This window comes from Oryx dammah, unplaced genomic scaffold (genome assembly GCF_014754425.2).
Source record: "Oryx dammah isolate SB20612 unplaced genomic scaffold, SCBI_Odam_1.1 HiC_scaffold_5, whole genome shotgun sequence".
NCBI lineage: Eukaryota > Metazoa > Chordata > Mammalia > Artiodactyla > Bovidae > Oryx > Oryx dammah.
In genome coordinates, this window is record NW_024070189.1 from 9271744 (window position 1) to 9288421 (window position 16678).

General features: G+C 41.9%; 1 protein-coding gene across 1 annotated transcript in view; it reads left to right on the forward strand.

Moving 5' to 3' along the window:
* Window positions 1-3602: 3602 nt before the first annotated feature.
* SLCO4C1 (solute carrier organic anion transporter family member 4C1) overlaps window positions 3603-16678 on the forward strand; it is a 91061-nt gene continuing 77985 nt past the window's right edge. The window contains exons 1-2 of the mRNA XM_040239746.1: window positions 3603-3934; window positions 8459-8722. Of these exons, the coding sequence (XP_040095680.1) occupies window positions 3604-3934; window positions 8459-8722 (595 nt within the window). The 5' untranslated portion in view covers window position 3603. The remainder of the gene's footprint in view (window positions 3935-8458; window positions 8723-16678) is intronic.

A 16678-nucleotide genomic window follows, 5' to 3' on the forward strand; every position in this document is an offset into this window, starting at 1 on the left:
GGAAAATCCCATGGATGGAGGAGCCTGGAAGGCTGCAGGCCTTGGGGTCGCTGAGCATCGGACACGACTGACTTCCCTTTCACTTTTCACTTTCATGCATTGGGAAGGAAATGGCAACCCACCCCAGTGTTCTTGCCTGGAGAATCTCAGGGACGGGGGAGCCTGGTGGGCTCCCGTCTATGGGGTCACACAGAGTCGGACACGACTGAAGCGACTTAGCAGTAGCAGCAGCAGCACTGAATCTAAAAGTAGCTTCTTGGGCAGGCAATTAGCCTGAATGAGGATAGGAAGACTTGAAAACTGCCTCTAGAATTGGTTATAAAAATTCTCAAACAATATGTCTGAACTACAGTGAGCAAAGTTAGTAGAGGTCTCAGATATTACTGGATACTGTACTGCTGGTATTGCTGTTGTTCAGTCTCTCAATCACGTCCGACTCTTTGCAACCCCAAGAATACTGGCATGGGTAGCCTTTCCCCTTTCCAGGGGATCTTACCAACCCAGGGATCGAACCCAGATCTCCCACATTACGGGTAGATTCTTTACCAGCTGAGTCACAGGGGAAGCCCAGAACTCGATAGCATGATTAATTAATATTTAGTGAAGTACTCCAATCCAACTTTCGATAAAAGGGCCCTTACAAATGAATAATAGTACTAATGTACTGAAAATGATATCGTATAGCAGTGTAGTGGAAAAGACTCATTGGAAAAGACCCTGATGCTGGGAAAGATTGAATAGGGGGTGGTGGCAGAGGAAGGAGAAGCAGGTGGCAGAGAATAAGATGGTTAGAGAGCATCACCGACTCAATTGACATGAATCTGAGCCAACTCAGGGAGATAGTGAAGGACAGGGGAGCTTGGCGTGCTGCAGTCCATGGGGTCACAGAGAGTCTGACATGATTGAGAGACTGAACAATAATGACAGCAGTATAGTATCCAGTAGTATCTGAGACCTCTATTAACTTTGCTAAATGTAGTTCAGACATATTGTTTGATAATTTTTATAACCAATAATTGGGGCTTCCCTGGTAGCTCAGATGGTAAAGAATCCACCTGCAACTCAGGAGACCCCAATTTGCTTCCTTGGTTGGGAAGATCCCCTGGAGAAGGAATAGGCTACCCACTCCAATATTCTTGGGTTTCCCTGGTGGCTCAGATGGTAAAGAATCCGCCTGTCACCTGGGTTCGATCCCTGGGTTGGAAAGATCCCCTGGAGGAGGGCATGACAACCCACTCCAGCATTTTTGCCTGGAGAATCGCCATGGACAGAGAAGCCTGGCGGGCTGCAGTCCATGGGGTCTCGAAGAGTCGGACATGACTGAGTGACTAAGCACAGCACAGTACAGAATAACCAATGGTCAGATCGGAAGAAGTCTTGTGAAGCCAACAGCTCTGTGTACATAGCCCTGATTACGTAGCAAATAGACAGCATTTGTGGGTTTTGTTCCTTTTTGGAATAAACATTTCATTTAGGGAAAGATAAACATTCCAAGATCATAATGTCTTTGTTTAAAATACATTCCTTTCAGATGCATTAGTTTACCTTCGGAAGGGGAGAGAGAATGGGTTCTTTGAAAACCTAATCCTACCAGGATCGTGTCACGCCTCAGCTCCAAACCTTCCTGTTTAATCACAATAAAGCCAAAGTCCTTATAATGGCCTACAGGGTCTGGCCCCTGCCACTTCTCTCCCACCCCGCCTGTATCCCCTTTACACGCCTGCCGTGAACTTCTAGTGCTCTCCAACCATCTCATTTGAGCTCACTCTACTTCCCCAACATACCAGACTCCCTCCTTTACTTTCTTCAGGTTTTTGCTTAAAAACCTGAGGCCTTTCCTGTCCACCCTATTTAAAATTGCATCAAATTCTCCCCCTTCCCCCCAAACACCCTTCCCAGCCTGTCCTTGCTTTACTTTTCTCCACAGCATTTGTAGAGAGGTACTCCATTATTCTTGCCTGGAAAAGTCCATGGACAGAGACTGGTGGGCTAAAGTCCAGAGGATCTCAGAGCACGCCTGCAGGCACTACATATGCAGGGGTTTCCCAGGTGGGCTCAGTAGTAAAGAACCCACTTGCCACGCAGGAGACAGGGACTGCAGTTTCCATCCTTGAGCCAGGAAGACCCCCTGGCCCAGGAAATGGCAACCCACTCCAATATTCTTGTCGAAGAAAATCATCCCACAGTCCACAGGGTCACAGTTACACGTGTCTGAGAACACACGCACTGCATATTTATTACTTATTGTCTGTCTTCCATCAGAATGTAAGCACAGTAGGCCTAGCTAGGGGTGTTTGTCCGTTTTTGTGCACTTTTTCACCCCCGGGGCTTAAAACAGCGTTTGGAGTCTGGAAAAGAAATGTCTTTTGTTGAATGAATGAAAGGACAATTGAATGAACTGTAACTACAGTTAGCATAATGGTGTTCTGTGGTTCAAGGTGTTATTCTTATTTATTCCACAGATAGAAATTATTTACACTGCTATCAGCATTGTTCATCTGAAGGTATGCAATGTACAGCAGAAAGAATGTTATATAGATACACGGCTTTAAAGTTTCCTAATTTGTATTCCTTCACTTTGGGGGAAGTGAAAGCTACAAAAAAGGTGGTTATCATGCCAATGGCTGTAGTGGTGAGGGCTGGTAGGTATTTCCGTTTCTAGGGAGGCTGACAGGTACAAAGTCTTTTAGCACGATGCTCACGGAATCCAAAATACTGTACCTGTGGCGGCTCAGATCCTTGGGAGTCCAGACCGAAGCCTGATTCGCTGAGGCAAGGGAAGATTTCCCGGGTGGCTCAGCCGGTAAAGCGTCTGCCCGCAAGCCGGGAGACCCGGGTTCGATCCCTGGGTCGGGAAGATCCCCTGGAGAATGGCGACTCACTCCCGTAGTCTTGCCTGGAAAATTCCACGGACGGAGGAACCTGGTGGGCCATACAGTCTATGGGGTCGCAAAGAGGGGGACACGACTGAGCGACTGGTTCAAAGGAAGGAGGCCGCTGGAGAGTTTCTGGAATGATCTCCTGAAGCAGGTGTGTTCCCAGCCTTCCCGTCAGCGGCCAGACGACTCCCACGACGTCCTGTTGGTTTCCAGTCCCCGGGAAGGGGCGCGGGGGGACCCGGGGGCCCCTCTCAGGCTCCTAGGAGGCTGACGGGCCGCGCGACGAGAGCGGCCCCGAGGGGGACGCCGGGGAGGCGGGGACTCGCCGCGCGCGGGCGGCCACAGGCGGGCGAGGCCCAGGGCCGACCGCACCGCCGCGGGGCGGGCGGCCGCCAGCTCGCCGAGGAGGCCCCGGGTGACGACGCCGGGGAGCCCCTGAGGGGACGCCCGGGAGGCGGGACTCCCTCCGCGCGGGCGGCCACAGGTGGGCGAGGCCGACGGCCGGCAGCTGGCCGAGGAGGCTCCCGGCGGCGGCGGCGGCGGCGGAGACGGACCCCCTGAGCGGGACGCCGGGGAGGCGGGGACTCGCCCCGCGCGGGGGCGCTGCCACCTGCCCGGGGGAGGAGCCCCAGCGGACCCGGGGTGTAGGTTTTATTTATTTTCATTATTATTATTATTTTGCGGCTCCGGCAGTCCCGGGGAGTCGGGAGGACGCGCCCGGATCATGAAGAGCCTCAAAGGCATCGAGAACCCGGCTTTCGTCGCCTCCAGCCCAGACACCCCGCGCCGCGTCTGTGCGTCGTCGCCTTCCATCGAGCTCTCCGTCCCGCCCTCCCCCGCCGCGGGCTCGCCGCCGCCGCCCGCGCCTCCGGAGCCCCCGGAGCGCCCCGAGCCGCCTCAGCCCTCGGGGGTTCCCGGCGCCTCTGGGCCCGGGTCGCAGTCCGAGTATGAGGAGGGGCCCTGCGGCTGGGGCAGCGTCCAACCCCGGGCTCTCCAGCGCTGCAACACGCCGCAGGGCTTTCTGTTTCACTACTGCCTCCTGGCCCTCACGCAAGGTGAGGACGGGCGCCGGCTCCGGGGGGCGGTGGGAGAGCGGGGCGGCGTCGAGGGGCGCCGAGGGGCGCCGGGGAGGAGAGCGGGGGCGGCAGGTGCGCCGCCAGCCCCGGGGGTGAGGGGGTCTGCGCGCCCGAGAGGGGTGGTCCCGGCCTCGGGACTCGCTAGCGCTCGCACAGACGCCACCCAACCAGGTTCACGCTTCTGCATTTTTAGCTTCTCTTATAGCGAAACACTGAAAACTTGCCAGGCAAGCTCTTTCTCTTCTAAGTGTTCTACCTCCAGCCTAGCAGTTTCCTGCAGAGAAGGTGGAAATGAGGGGAGCCCTCCTTCGGGAACTGGGTGCTCGGGGTGGGGTGAGGTGGGGGAGCGCCTCTGCTTTACAAAAGCATGCATTTTGCTAAAAAAAAAAAAAAAAGTATTAAAGGGATTTGTCTTTACATCGCTTCTGGAAGAGAGTGGATAAACATCCAGCTGAAGGTAGGGCGGTTCGCCAAGGAGAAACTTTTTGGACATACATAGGATTGGTCAGATCTACGCATTCAATTTTTTTGAGTGTAATTGGAGAGCATTGGATGTTCTCATGAGTCCGGGGAATATAAATCTGCAGAGGCTTCAGGCGTTATTAACTGGTAAGTGTAAGTGAAGTCGCTCAGTTGTGTCTGACTCTTTGCGACCCCATGGACTGTGGCCTACCAGGCTCCTCTGTCCATGTGATTTTCCCAGGCAATAGTACTGGAGTGGATTGCCGTTTCCTTCTCCAGCAGATGTTCCCGACCCAGGGATCGAACCCTGCTCTCCCGCATTGTAGAGAGACGCTTTACCGTCAGAGCCACCAGGGAAGTCCTATGAGTGAAGTGAAAGTCACTCGGTCTTTGCGACCCCCACGGACTGCGAGGTCGAAGTCCGTGGAATTCTCCATGTCAGAATACTGAAGTGGGTAGCCTTTCCCTTCTCCAGGGGATCTTCCCGACCCAGGAATTGAACCCAGGACTCCCGCATTGCTGGCAGATTCTTTACCAGCTGAGCCATAAGGGAACTGTTAAGGCACTTCAAACCCCGTATCTGTTCACGGATCTCTCTTAGATTCTCTTAGGGGTTACTGATGGAGAAGGCACTGGCAACCCACTCCAGTACTCTTGCCTGGAGAATCCCATGGCTGGAGGAGCCTGGTAGGCTGCAGTCCATGGGGTCTCGAAGAGTCGGACACGACTGAGCGACCTCACTTTCACTTTTCACTTTCATGTATTGGAGAAGGAAATGGCAACCCACTCCAGTACTCTTGCCTGGAGAATCCCAGGGACGGTGGAGCGTGGTGGGCTGGCGTCTGTGGGTTCGCACAGAGCCGAACAGGACTGAAGTGACTTAGCAACAGCAGCAGCAGCAGCAGCAGCAGCAGCAGCAGGAGTTACTGATAAAAGCCCAGGTTCATACCCTCAGGAAGTTGCAATCTAAGTCTCGATTGAAGGGGTAGATAGTGAGGCAGAGGGACAGTGATTCTCTTGAAGGGAAGCATGCAGAGAATGAAAGAAATGGAACTTACGCTAGGGTGACAAATTAAGGACAGGGAGCATTGAAATGGAACATCTTCAAGGACATGCTATAAGTTAGCTGGAATTTGATAGTATGTAGATTTTTTTTGGGGGGGTCACAGTTTAAAACTTTTGTAAAGAGGCAATTAAGTACTGATGGAAAGAAATGTAATTGGAAAAAAAAATTGGGTTTGAAATAGCTCTTTTTTAAGATTAACAGAAGACTGAATCAAAATATATTCTACCTGTTCTATTCCTGCCCCACTGTCTTAAAGCAACTCAGTGTCGCTTGCACAGGTTAGGTGCTGAGTAAATATTTGTTGATTGCAAAGCAGCTGCAGCTCTTCTCCTAGTGACAGTTTTGTGCTCTAGTTACTTCCTTTTCCACCTTTCTTGTCCCAACCAAAGTTGGCCCTCTCTCAGCATCTTAACCTTAGTTGTCCAAAATCAGTGATTACCAAGCATCTTAAGGTCAAATGTAAAGTTCAAAGAAATTCAGTTCAGTTGCTCAGCCGTGTCCGACTCTTTCACAAGTAAAAAATTTATCTTGTGTTTTAAGACATATTATGAAACTGCAATATTATTCCAGAATATATAATTTTATGTTTAATATAAAATATTGTTTAAAATTATTATCAAATGTAATTGAAATTCTTAGAGAAATGTGTCAAGTTTAGCCTGGAGTTACCCTATCTAGAAATCTCCAACTTCAGAAGCGTAATCTGAGATGAAAATGATTCCATAAATTCTTATTTCAGCTTACGTTTGAATGACTGAAAACATTATCATGTTTCTCAATCTTGATTCTTGGGAAGACTGTTTCCAAGATATAGTATTATAATAGGTGATTAATTGGTGAAAAAAAACCCCAAACTTGTCAAATGAGTTTACTTAACCCAGCCACTTATTAAAAATAAACAGTATTTCTCTTAGCACTGGCTTCCCTGGTGGCTCAGACAGTAAAGCGTCTTCCTGCAATGTGGGAGACCCAGGTTCAATCCTTGGTCTGGGAAGATCCCCTGGAGAAGGAAATGGCAACCCACTCCAGTACTCTTGCCTGGAAAATTCCATGGACAGAGGAGCCTTGTAGGCTACAGTCCATGGGGTCGAAAAGAGTTGGACATGACTGAGTGACTTCATTCACTCACTCACTCTTGGCACTTAATTTCCTAATGTACCTCCTAGCTTCTTGCATTTACAGTGGACATAGTATGCAGTCTTTCATGAAATTTCTTTTTAAAAATAATCAAAGTTCTTGGAGTTTATGTAGTGTAGAATTTACTTTGGGATCCTAGGCTTAAAATGCTATCTTTCCGTAAGAGTCTACAAATTTACTTTCTCAGAATTTTTTTTTACTGTAAAAACAATGAATTCTAATGACTGATTTTTAATCAGTATAGCAAGGTGTTGGGGAGTTGATTTTAGATGGGAACTTTTCATATTCTCAGACAACCTTGGTGGTGGTGGTTTAGTCACCAAGTTGTGTTGACTCTTGCGACCCCATGGACTATAGCCTGCCAGGCTCCTCTATCCATGGGATTTTCCAGGCAAGAATACTGGAGTGGATTGCATTTCCTTCTCCAGGGGATCTTCCTGACCCAGGAATCGAACCCAGGTCTCCAGTCATGCAGGCAGATTCTTTACTGACTAAGCTATACCTTATAATCTGTCATTCCTAGCTATTTAGAAATTTTATCTTAAAACATCAAGAGCTATAAATTGGCATATAGATTTATTAAACTGATATGAAAGTAAAAATCATGTTAGGGCTTTTAAAATTTGTAAAAAGTTTCTTGCAATATATTCCCAGTTACAGTCTTGATAAAGCAAAATTTGAAGAGATTACAGAGATAATGTCTTGGATATACTCTTTCTATTCATTAATGATTGAAAACAATTCATGGTAGCCTCTTAAGTAAAAAGAATAATCAGTTTGAAACTTTGTAATTTGATTAGATGGTTTTTATTTTCACTTTATAGTAATATCTCAGAGAAGGCAATGGCACTCCACTCCAGTACTCTTGCCTGGAAAATCCCATGGATGGAGGAACCTGGTAGGCTGTAGTCCATGGGGTCGATAAGAGTCGGACATGATTGAGCAACTTCACTTTCACTTTTTACTTTCACGCATTGGAGAAGGAAATGGCAACCCACTCCAGTGTTCTTGCCTGGAGAATCCCAGGGACGGGGGAGCCTGGTGGGCTCTGGGGTTGCACAGAGTCAGATACGACTGAAGTGACTTAGCAGCAGCAGCAGCAGCAGCATAGTAATATCTTAACTTCTGTATAATCAGTATCCTAATTGGACATTTTTGTTGTTAGTCAGATTTGAATTTTCAGCTTTTTCTGGTTCATCTTATATTATTTCATCACAGTTATAATGAGCAGATGAAGTGTAAGTTGTTTCTTTTTTATTTTCTGTCACGTTGCCTATGATTTAGAATGCTGGTAATTGAAATAGACTTTTAGTTTGTTTGTTTTTGCCCCAGGAACTTTTAAATGATGACTTTAATGACTCTAAGAGTGCTAGAAGAAGATGGAGGTTTGAGAACTCAATTGCACCTTTCATAAGACTAAGTCAAGGATTCGGTGATTTGAACAGTTTTAGCATTTGACCTCTCAATCACCTATATGTTTTGTAGTCTTCTAAGTGAGGCCCATGGGAATATACTATACCTGGAAACTCTCTAATGAATCAGCTTCATGAGACGTTACCAGTCTCTTTTGTAATTTAAAGAAACATGGTTAGCTGTAATTCAGTATGTGATAAACATCAACTTTATGTAACAACTGAAAATTCACAAATGTATAATTTAAAAGAGAACTGATTTGTAAAGGAAATATGTTTGGCTTGCTTAGTTTTGAAACGTTGAGATTTTTTAAATTGGACATTTAAAAATATCAAAAGAAATGAACAAACTTTAGTAATGTCATGTTAATGATTATACTCTATATGGTAAAGTTGTAAACATAAATTTCCTCTTTTCTCTTTTAGGTATTGTGGTGAATGGCCTAGTAAATATTAGCATTTCCACTATCGAGAAGCGCTATGAATTGCAGAGTTCCCTGACTGGCTTGATATCATCAAGCTATGACATTGCCTTCTGTTTGCTGTCTTTATTTGTATCATTCATTGGTGAAAGAGGACACAAACCAAGATGGCTTGCGTTTGCATCCTTTATGATAGGGCTGGGAGCACTTGTGTTTTCACTGCCCAAATTTTTTAGTGGAAAATACCAATTTGGGTCCCTTTTTGAAGGTAAGTTTCTGTTCCCTTCTTGCTTGTATTGGCTCTGTATTGCACCTCACTTCTATGGGTACATAGGGTAAGGGCTTAGCTGTCTTCCAGTGTTCACTGCTGTGTTACGATGTGATTTGTGTGGAGTAGGAGATTATAGAGACAGATTGTGCATTGTTCATTGCTTCAGTGTATCTCCAAGTTTTTAATCTTCTAATACTCATTCCCCATATTATACACAATCTTCCTTAAAAAAAGACATGACCCTGTTTTGCTTTGCTGGTGGTGTGGCTTCGCTGGGGCTTTAAGATCTAGTGTTTCCTCTTCTGTTTGCTGTGCTTACAGCTTTTCACCCTGGACCTGTTGACTCCTGATTTGAGAATGAGAGGTGAAACTTACAGGAGTAGGGCTTTTCCTAAGTACTGAAACTAGCTTCACCTTTGACTCTGATTTAGAGACGCAGAACTTCATGAGTTACCTAAAGTGTTGCTCTGCTCAGTACATTATTTAAAGGCTCAGAAAGGAAGTTTGATTATTTATATTCCTTTTTTTCCCCCAAAGTATCTTTTTTTATGGAAAACCAATTATGGTAGAGCCTGAGAAATGTGCAAATGAAAGTAGACTTTTGAAGCACTTTTTGTTCTTCCTGAGACTTTTAATAGCAAATATTGAAATAAAATCAGAGAGCTACAAAATCAGAAGCTTTCAGAGGTTAGGTAAATGAAAAAAAGGCTTATAGTAAGAAGAAAGGGGAACTGGGGCCTGCTGCATGATAGTCATTATTTTTAAAAAGTTAAGATTTTATATTTGTATTAGTATTGAAGATTCATGTTAGTGTTAACATTTCCCAAGATCTATTTCCAAGTTGGAGACTGACAACAAATAGGACAGTATTTTCAATAACAAAGTATATATTATCATGCAGCATGGTTTTAGGGGTGCACATACTAAGTAAGCAGACTTCATTTTAGAAATAAAAATAGAATGTGCAAGTATATGGATCGAGAGAAGATGTTTTAAAAAGGTGCTACAGCTTGAAATGAATGAGATAAGATGAATGTGTTATCTATAGAAAGAACAGTTACTGGGTTCTACTATATTATCTAAGAGTCCATAAAATTTTATTAGGTCAACTGCACATGCTTTCTCTGGGAGTAGTTTTAGAAATAAGATATGCAGGATTTAGTATAGTATCTTTGATATCTTAATGATAAGGGAAAAGCTGAATTTTTGTCTGTCACAAGAAATACAAAACTGATTCTGAGATAGCAAAAACAGTATTGTATCGATAGCCTTTAGGTGGTGCTCTTTGTCTTGATTTTAATCCCTCATTTTTCCAGTTAATCAGATACCCTACTGTTATTAAAGTATACAGGCTTTGTTTACAAAAAAAAAAAACAAAAAAACTTTAACTCTTTGAACTAAAACATAAACACCTGCTGCAAGTGCAAAAGCCTGATCTGTCCTCAGCTGTCTTCTTATCTTCCTCTCTTCCTTACACAGGTTGTATTGCAGCCAGTTTGAATAATTTCTATTTCCCAAAGGGAAATTGCCACAAATTAAGGAGTGTGTGGCCAGAGATGAAGCCAAGAAGGTTCTTGAAACTAGATTATAAACTTTTAGTATATTATTGTATATCATGCAAGTTTTCACCACATTCATGTTGATGTTTTTCATGATTTTAGTTGAAGTAGATTAGGTAGAGGAATTGGATGAGCTGTAAAATTTTTACTCTAAAGTGACTCATAATTTAAACAATAATTTCTCTATGGAAAATAAAAATAAAAATTCGGTTTGCCCTTATTCTGCCATTGGTATGATGAATATTTATTGATATGGACTCTACCTGATGCCGAAATAATAGCAATGAAACAGTTTCATGCCCTCTGGATTGTATATACTAGTGGGAGGAAATACAAAATAAAGCAACAAACACAATAACTAAAGATTGAGGTGAGTGTGTAAGGGAAGAAATAGTATGAAGTGCTAGTGCACACAGAAAACATACATGAGCAAGGAAAGGCTATTGTGATAAAAACTGGATAATGAGGAGCCAGTCCTGAAAGATGATTTCCAGGCAGGAGAAAAAATGATCGCAGGCTTTGGAGCAGGGAACAGCTTGGTAGATTTTAGGAAGTGTCAATTTTGGCCAGCATTCTCAAAGGTAGGGAAAAAGTAGCTGAGATGAACTTGAGAGGCAGGCAGACCACAGCGTGAGTCATTTGGATTTGTCTTTAAATGCAATGGGAATTCATGAGAGAGTTTTACACAGGGGAGTACATGATCTTATTTATGTTTTTAAATGATCATTTGGCGTCTATTGTTCTGAGGGACAAGAGTATTTGTGAGGAAATCACCCAGGAGATTTTCACTATAATTCAGGTGAGCAATAAAGGTGGTTGGGGTGGGGTTGGTAACAGTAGAAATTTAGAGGAGTGATTGATTTTCAATCTGTTTTGGAGGAAAAAGAGATGGGTCTTTGTAGTGGGTTGATTGTGAAGAAAGAATGGATAATGAGTCCTTCATATTTGGTTTGGCCAACTGGGGCCATTTACTCTCGTGTGGAAGACTGGGTAGAACAGAATTGGGAGTGCAAATCAAGAATTCAGGTTTGGACTTAAGTATGAACTGCATACTGTATATCCAGTGTTGCAATGTATATCTCTAGACATGAATGTTTATGTAAATGTTCAAGTCATTATTTAGTCTTCATTCCTAGAAATGAAAACACTGGTTAGAAGGGCTTCCTTATTCTAATTATTGATAGGTAATGTCACACTGACTTTTAGGAAAGAATATACAAGTTACTCTTCCACAGTCAATATATGAAAAATGCCTGGTTGCTATTTTGAAATTTTTACATTCTTTTTTCCTGAAACTTTTCCTTAATAGAAATGTCACTGGGGTGTGTTTGTGTATAAGTGGAGGGGTTTACAATGTAACAGATACAAAACTCAGGGTTGAAATTACATTAAATATGTAAAGGAAACTGGACACTTGCAAATAGAAGGAATGTTAGAAGTTGTGAATCCCTTCTTTTACCATGAAGAACCTTAGGACAGGGCTTCCCTTGTGTCTCAGATGGTAAAGAACCCACCTGCAATTCAGAAGACCTGGATTCTATCCCTGGGTTGAGAAGATCCCCTGGATTGAAGATCTCAGTCCCCTGGGTTGAGAAGGAAATGGCAACCCACTCCAGTATTCTTGCCTGGAGAATTCCATGGACAGAGGAGCCTGGCGGGCTACAAAATCCACGGGGTCGCAAAAAGTCAGATACGACAGAGTGACTAACGCGCGCACACACACACATATACACACACCCCCTAGGAAAAGAGGTGAAGTGACTTTATAGTGATTTCATAGGTGGTCAATAACAGCTAAGATTAATACTAGTTTTTACGGGCTGTGAAGAAAGCTGAGCGCTGAAGAATTGATGCTTTTGAACTGTGGTGTTGGAAAAGACTCTTGAGAGTCCCTTGGATTGCAAGGAGATCCAGCCAGTCCATTCTGAAGGAGATCAGTCCTGGATGTTCTTTGGAAGGAATGATGCTAAAGCTGAAGCTCCAGTACTTTGGCCACCTCACACGAAGAGTTGACTCATTGGAAAAGACTCTAATGCTGGGAGGGATTGGGGGCAGGAGGAGAAGGGGACGACAGAAGATGAGATGGCTGGATGGCATCACCGACTTGACGGATGTGAGTTTGAGTGAACTCCGGGAGTTGGTGATGGACACGGAGGCCTGGCGTGCTGTGATTCATGGGGTCGCAAAGAGTCGGACACGACTGAGCAACTGAACTGACTGACTGACTGACTGACTGATGCTTTGTTTAGGTTTTTAAAATTTTTTATTTATTACTGGTGGTTAATTAAGTATATCAAATAATTTCAACATTTTTATGAAATTAAACCATTTCTTCCCTAAGTTCATATAGCCAGTTTAATTTTTATTTTTATTGCAGTGTAGTTGATTTGCAATGTTGTGTTAGTTTCTGCTGTACAGCAAAGTGGGTCATGTATGTGTGTGTGTGTGACTTTTCAGTGTGTCTGACTCTCTGCGACCCCATGGACTATAGCCCGCCAGGCTCCTCTACCCATGGAATTGTCCAGGCAAGAATACTGCAGTGGGTTGCCATTCCTTTCTCTGGGGGTCTTTCTGACCCAGGGATTGAACCCAGGTTTCCTGTGTTGCCAGCAGATTCTTCACTGTCTGAGCCACCAGGGAATCCCACATTTACATCTATCCACTCTTTTTAAGATTTTTTTCCCACATACACATAGGTCATTACAGAATATTGAGCAGTTTCCTGTGCTATACAGTAGGTCCTTATTAGTTACCTATTTTGTATATATAGTGTGTATATGTCAGTTCCAATATCCAAGCTTATCCCTTCCCCCTTCTCCCTTGTGAAAGTTGCTCAGTTGTGTCTGACTCTTTGCAACCCCATGAACTATACAGTCCATGGAATTCTCTGGGCCAGAATACTGGAGTGGGTGGCCTTTCTCATCTCCAGGGGAACTTCCCAACCCAGGGATCTAACCCAGGTCTCCCTCATTGCAGGTGGATTCTTTACCAACTAATTTGTCAGAGAAGCCCCTTGGTTACCATAAGTTTATTTTCTACATCTGTGACTATTTCTGTTTCGTAAATACGCTCATCTGTACCATTTTTTTAGATTCCACAAGTAAGTGATATCAACTGAGATTTCTTTCTCTGGCTTACTTCCCTCAGTGTGACAATGTCTAGGTCCATCCGTGTTGCTGCAGATGGTGTTCTTTTGTTCTTTTTTGTGGCTGAGTAGTATTCCACTGTATACATGTACCACATCTTTATCCATTCCTCTGTCAATGGACATTTAGGTTGCTTCCATGTCCTCGCTACTGTAAACAGTGTTGCTATGAACATTGCAATATATGTCTATTTTTGAGTTACAGTTTTTTCCATACATATGTCCAGGAGTAGGATTGCTGGATTATATGGTAGTTCTGTTGTTAGTTTCTTAAGGAACCTCTGTGTTCTCCATAGTGGCTTTACCAGTTTACATTGCCATGAACAATGTAGGAGGGTTCTCTTTTCTCCACACCCTCTCCAGTATTTATTGTTTGTAAATTTGTTTATGATGATTATTCTGAACTGCGTGCAGTAATACTTCATTGTAGATTTAATTTGCATCTGTATACTGATTAGTGTTGACCATCTTTTTGTGTGCTTTTGGGCCATCTGTAACAGATAGCCAGTTTTAATGGTCTATACTAACTTGTCTGCTCAAGTGAATTAATCCACTTTTGTAAATACAGGATCGTGTAACCACAAATCTGAGTTATTTATCCAACTCTAAGGAGAATGTTGAAAAAAACTGGAGATTTATGTGAGAAAAGGAAAACAAATGAATTTGAAAGCTTTTGGAAATAAATTAGAAGGAAATGTATAATCTTCTTAGGTAATTTTATGTAAATAACCTAAAAAGCATAACATTAAGAAATCATATTATTTGAATCATACATGTCATTTTAAGTTAATTTGAAACCGACATTGAGAAAATTAATATATTCCTTTGTATGCTTTTTTAGTTGCTGTTGTTTTGAACTTGAGGGAAACCAAACATCAGTTGGGATGAAATACTCTCTGTAAAAGGAGATTAAAGTAATGTAATATAATTGGTAAGCAGAAGAAAACAAAATATGGAATATGATAAGCATGTATAATTTCCACAGGTGTGAGAATAACACAAAAGGAGGTTAAGAATTAGCAAAAAGGAAGAAAAGTGTTTGGAAACAGCTTGAATTTTCTATTCTATAAAAAATAAATTTAAGCAGGTTTGGGAATTATTTTTTTAAATAAAATTTTAGTGGAGACATAAGCCTTAGAGGCAATTATCTAACTTTGAATGGAGAATATAACATTTATCAAAGAGAAGTTTTGCTTGTTGTTATTGGACAAACACAAGAAAAAAGGAAGAATTACTTTCAAAAAAGGAAGGACAAACACGAAAAAGGAAGAATTAATTTCAGGGAAATAAATGCTTTTAGGGGCTAATTTCTATATATGTTAACCTGAGAATAGAATAATGTCATAAACCATTTTCAAGTAAATCATATTTCCACTCATTTTTGCTGTATTTTGGGCTTCCCTGGTGGCTCAGACAGTAAAGAGTCTACCTGCAATGCGCGAGACCCAGGTCAGACCAATAACAGAACATAACATATTTTAATAGAGCTTTTAAATATTGTTAAATTGAAATAAATAATCAAAACTTTGCCATATAACATTTTGTTTTCATCCAAGCACTTTTTAATTTCCTTTGGATGAGTGTTAATTTAATGTTGGTAAATAAAATTATCTTTTCTTCTCTTTGAGACTTTGTGACAGGAGTCATTAGTAAACACTTAAGAATTATAGAGAACTAATTACTAAATCCAGTAAAGCAGTTTTTCTGTATTGATCAGTTAGTTGGATACATTTTCTTAAGTTGTATTATTTTCTTGTTTTTCTTTCATATCCTTTTCTCTCTCTCTCTCAAAAAAAAAATATATATATATAGCTCTCAACACTTCCCATTTGCTTAATCACTAAATTTCTGATGTTTTAGAAATGGTATTTCAGGGAGCATTTTGCATCAAAGGACTTTAGTTGAGCAGGCTGACTAAAAATGTTGAATTAGGAAAATGATTAGAGCAGGACTCAAAATTGCACTTAATTTTTAATTACTGTTTTGTCTTTATCTTGTGTTCTTAAAGTTTTTTTTTTTTTTTTTGAATATGGAATGCTTGCTTGTGGAATACAGGATGCTTTAATTTTGCTTGGCCTCTGAATGTTCTTCCTTCTTCATATTGCTTCTTTCTTATGAAAATCACTTTTATTTTTCTTAGATTTAAATTTTACTATAATGAAATAAAGAGGGGAGGTGGTTTCTTAGGTTAAAATATATAGTAGCATAATAAAGTGAATTATTTAAAATGATCTTTAAATTTAATATACAATAGTAAAAGAGCTAGAGCTAACTTTTAGGGATATTCAGTGCTGTAGAAGAAACTATTACTGTTTTTAATATCACTGTTTTTACTGTTTCCCAGACTACCTACCTTAATGTAGCCAGTTTTGTTGAAACTCACATGACCTAACTTCTGAAATAGAGGAAACTCACAGAGAAAAATAAGTATGGAGGCATGTTTCAATGAGATGTTAACACAAACTCAGTTCTGCCCACAGTTATAGTTTGCAGACAGATACACATTTTAAAGTTCATGGTTTTGATAGTATGAATTATCCTAGATGGTTGGTACCCTTATTTAATGCCCTGTGGGGATCCTAATTCTAATTCAAGAAGTGAGGCTCAGGAATTTATGTTTTTAAAAATTACCCAGGTTATTTTAGAAGTCCATTTTGGGAAATGCGTGTCCAGTTTAGAATTTCCTTATTTTGTAGCGTCAACTGTGGACATGTAAATAAATGTTTTTTTTCATTCCAGGATTATTACTTTATATTTTCCTTTAAAACAGGAGTTTCACAAGCATCAGGAAATGCTACCTACTTTACTGTAGCCAGTTTTGTTGAAATTCGCATGACCTAACTTCTGAAATAGAGGAAACTCACAGAGAAAGATAAGGAGGGAGGCATGTGTCAATCAGATGTTAGCACAAACTCAATTCTGCCCGCAGTTATAGTTTGCAGACAGATACACATTTTAAAGTTCATGGTCTTGAACAAGAGAAAGTAAAGTTGCTACATTTACCAAAATATGATCTGCCAAGCCGAGTTTCTGATGGTATCAGGGATATGTTAAGCATGGATTCCCCTAGTTCAGTGAGTTTGGGAAAAGATGAGTTAGGGGATATGAAATGTATAGTTTTGAACTTATTGACCAAAGAACTCCATAGATATGCTTGTCCCTTTTACCCTGCTTCCACTATTCACTTTACATTTTCTCCTCCAGATTATTGAATTTAGAAACTTCATTATGGCCAGCACCTATAACAAC